Source organism: Lygodium microphyllum, chromosome 7 (genome assembly GCF_053477565.2).
Source record: "Lygodium microphyllum isolate KBCC chromosome 7, Lygodium_microphyllum_v1.1.10, whole genome shotgun sequence".
Lineage (NCBI taxonomy): Eukaryota > Viridiplantae > Streptophyta > Polypodiopsida > Schizaeales > Lygodiaceae > Lygodium > Lygodium microphyllum.
This window is the reverse complement of record NC_141141.1, coordinates 97,786,582-97,790,510: the sequence shown is the minus strand read 5'-3', so window position 1 is coordinate 97,790,510 and position 3,929 is coordinate 97,786,582. Positions and strand designations below refer to the sequence as shown.

Genomic DNA, 3,929 nt, shown 5'->3' with positions numbered 1-3,929 from the left:
AAGTGTCCTCACTGTAGGAAGATCAATTATCTCGAGGACAAGTGTTGGAAGAAATATCCCCACATTTAGCTTGTGATGAAGGAGGGAGCTAAGGAGGTAAAGATTGCTACATGGTTGAAATGATGGGTTGTCATTATCATTCGTTTGTATGAGGTGGATGATACCAGATTGGCTTCTTGATAGTGGCGTGTTGAGTCACATGACCTTTGGACATGACTGGCTCCAAGGTTAGGACGACAGAGAGGGGGCTGTGACTCAAAAGGAGAGTAATGGTGTGTGAGAAAGTGCACCATATTTATTGAGATAAAGCCCATGACAAGTAGAGAATAAGCCAACCATATTTGCTTAGATAAAGCCCATGACAAATAGATAATAAGCCAACCAAGCATAACACCACCTAGCGGACTTTCTCTCGAAAGAAAAACCACTTGTATATTAGCACGGCCGTGGCCCATGATTTAGCTGGATTTTAACTTAATCTTCAAGTCCGCTCAGGGCTCGCTTTCATGGAGGACCAGGGCGGAGTCGGCCACATGGCGGTTCAAGCATCGCCATCATGATCATCCTCCCCCACCCTGCATCAATGGCGTCATCGCGTGCACTGGACAGAATGAATGAGCACGAGAAGGAACAGCTGCCCAACTTCATGTTTTCGGCGACATCCTTTTCCCAGATTTGGTCCTTTTGTTTCTCTTTGGATGAGGGTTCTGTGTACCGTTTCTCCTTTTCGCAGAGGTTGAATGATTTGGTAATGTATTTTCCTTTGCTGCTCTTCTGTTTGCATTTCCGCTTCTGTTTTGCCGTCGCGTCATCGAGCTTGATGAAACAATTAATGTGTTGATAGGCGATCTGCCTTGCCATGGGGTTAAAATTCGTTCGTTGTTTGCGATGAGGGAGAGATTCACCTGTTTTGCATTGCTACTGGTTAAATCCATTCATCGTTTTCAGACGCATGTCTAATTGGCCATGTGTATGCATAAGATTGTTTGCTCTATGGCCTCCGAATGAAATTTTAGATCTGCTGCTGTCTGGCAGGGGTTGTATTGAGGTGTGACCATTGAAATACAGGCGTGCTATTTGTGGTCATCAAATTCATAGAGTAGAAGTTTTTTCAAGATTCACCTGCATTTGAAGGGCTGATGGGAGATACAGTCTTGATGGCTTTCGAGGAAGATGAGAACTGCAGCTTGGTCAAGTGAGGAATCTGCCTTGGAGTCAATTCGGTTTTTGCTTGTGATAAAGCATGATGTTCTAGCTGGATGGGAATGATTTATGAGCCATTGCAAGTGTCAGCAGTATCAAAAGATTCTTGAAGCAGGCTAAGAAGTACTTCATCAACGTGGTTGCATAGCAGTTTAGAGCTGCAATTTCATTTGAAGCATAGCTGGAGAGCACAATTATGCAACCATTTGGAAGCACTTCAGCTAGGAGCTCAGTATTGGAAATGTTTTGGAAAGCCTGGTGGAGGCGCAAAGTTTTGGTAATTTGCAGCTTTGAGTTTCTGCTAGCATAGTAGAAAAATCACGGCATAGCTATGGGGCTGGCTGTTCAAGCTGGCTTACTTGCAGCATTTGTAGTGGTGTTTCTACCACTTGGCATGGCTGGTTGGCATCTTACACGGAATAGATTACTGTTTTTTAGTGTCGCATTATTCATCACACTTGCAGTCTCAGTGCACCTTTCACCCTACTTTCCCTCCTTGTCCTCACTTCTTATACCATTGAAGTCTCAGTGGTCCATTTCTGGTATTCGTGACTCAGTTAGTCGAGGCCCAGACAGTCGATCAGTTTGTTCCTCTCTCCTCCATGAAGTGCAATGGGAAGATGACAACACTCACGTGGAGGATGAAGATTACATGATTCTGAGTCGAAATCTCTCAGATCCTTGTAATTTTAACCGTCTATGGGCTTGGAAAAAAAATGCATCTGCATTTTGTAGTTTTCAGAAGCTCAACAGAACTGACACTTTACAGCTACTTAAGGGCTCATGGGTTATGGTTGCAGGCGATTCACAAGCTCGTCTTTTTCTGCTTGCACTGCTAGATCATATTCTCCGATCAAATGAGTTTGTCCGAGAAGATTTGTTCAAACGCCATAGCAATTATTTACTAAAGAGACATCATGTGCGAATGGAATTTGTCTGGGCCCCTTACACTGAGAATCTTACAGATCTTGTTTACAGTATCCGCCAGGCCCAAAGTTATCCTGATGTTCTCATCATGGGTGGTGGTTTATGGCATATGCTTCATATAACAAATGCATCAGATTACTCTCACTCTCTTGGTGAATTTCAAAAGACAGTTCATTCCCTGTTTCCTGCAACTTCATATTTTAATCTGCTGCCAACAGGTGCAGTTACTCCAAGGTCTGCTAGTAATTTGGGCTTACCACAAATGTTTTGGATGAATATTCCAAGGCTGGTGAACCCTCTGCTAAACACAGAAGAGAAGAGGGAGAAGTTGAATAGAGAGCTATGTGCACTTTATGACACACAACTGAAGAGTAACAAGCTTTTGCAGCCTGAAGGGCCGCTCACATTGCTAAATCTTCATGATCTAAGTAAGGGATGTGGCGTTGAATGCACATCTGATGGCATGCACTACTGCAGTATGGTTTATGATGCTGCCGTTCAGGTCATGCTGAATGACTTGCTGATTGCTACACAGCAGGCTCCTTCTTAGTAACAATTCTGTTTGCTGAGTTGCAGTACTGCTATGCTCTGACAAACTCAGGGCAGTTCTGTTGATGACCATTACCGAGAGGTATGTGCAACAGTTTACTTACATTTTCACATCATTTTGTACAAGCTGTAGCATATGTTTGCTTTTTGTCAAATACAGTACTCCAAATAATTTTAACTGGAGTTTCAAAATCACAACTGCATTCAACATGGCTGTAGGCATATTTTTGACTGACTTGCTCTATTTATCAAAGCCATTTGTTTCTTGACAAAATTGTTGAATTGTTTGGAGTATACAGGTTGTCTCAAAAATATTTTGGATCTGTTCTTGTTTGGTGGGATATATAAATGATTTTAAAGTGTTGAGATGCAGTGGCAAGCAATGGCCAGAGCTACATTTTTTATGCACATCATTCAAATTTGGAGATATCTCTGCATTTAACAGTTTGTGATGGGAAAGATGCTTTATAAAGCTCTCATCTTCGGTTACATTACACTCCAAAATTTCCCATCTGTTTTTGTGATCCCAGTCGGTGATGATTTAAAATCTCTCAAGGAACAGCAAGCCCAAGAGGTGCTATATATGTCATGGAAGAAAACCTGGATGGAGAATTAATTCTCTGAATTTCATGGAAATTGAGGCTCCCCTCTTTGAGGCATGCAGAATAATTTGCTTAGAAAACTTTTTACTTCTGTTAACAACACTGAAGGTCAAGGGATACACAATTGTGAACTTGCCATTTGCCTTCTAAGTGCTGTGATATTGATTTCAATGTTCCTTCAGTTAGACAAAGTGTTTACTCAAGCCGATTATGTTTTGACCAGATTCTCAAACATTTTTTGAAGCATCAGAATTGATGTTTCATCAAGTGGAGGTAGCGATAATTATAAACATAACTAGTTTGGGTGAGCATCAATGTGTTGTCCATGTACCTTTGCCTAGTATAATAATGGTTCTTTTGTTTAAAAAATGTACATGCAATGACTAAGAGGTCAAACCTCAAGAAGTGGTAAATAATCATTAATAGGTTTTGTATTGATAATAATTGCTATGTTTTGTGCCAAGAGCATGAAAATGAGTCTTTGTGGTGCATGATATCCTTGGGATCATTGTGAATTGCCATGGGAAGTAGATCATGCATATCTCTTTTGAGGCCTATGAATTTATAGAAGTGTTCCAAATAATGTATGCAAAAAGAGGTGTTGTGAGGAAGTGCAATGGAATGCATTGACAACCTATCTTGTGGATG

The 3,929-nt window shown here is 41.2% G+C and overlaps 1 protein-coding gene across 3 annotated transcripts; it reads left to right on the top strand.

Annotated features, from left to right (window-relative positions):
• Positions 1 to 428: 428 nt before the first annotated feature.
• On the top strand, positions 429 to 3,620 carry LOC148033742 (Pmr5/Cas1p GDSL/SGNH-like acyl-esterase family protein). Of its 3 annotated transcripts, none has more exons than XR_015691366.1 (3): positions 429 to 748; positions 1,036 to 2,761; positions 3,053 to 3,620. XR_015691366.1 is itself a non-coding variant. In XM_087681736.1 (2 exons), the coding sequence occupies exon 2, from the start codon at positions 1,535 to 1,537 to the stop codon at positions 2,678 to 2,680; it is 1,146 nt and encodes a 381-aa protein (XP_087537862.1). In that variant the 5' UTR covers positions 430 to 748; positions 1,036 to 1,534; the 3' UTR covers positions 2,681 to 2,972. The 3 variants fall into 3 exon arrangements, 1 of the variants encoding a protein (XP_087537862.1); XR_015691365.1 differs by having other exon boundaries at positions 430 to 748; positions 2,979 to 3,618; XM_087681736.1 differs by lacking the exon at positions 3,053 to 3,620 and having other exon boundaries at positions 430 to 748; positions 1,036 to 2,972.
• Positions 3,621 to 3,929: the final 309 nt, after the last annotated feature.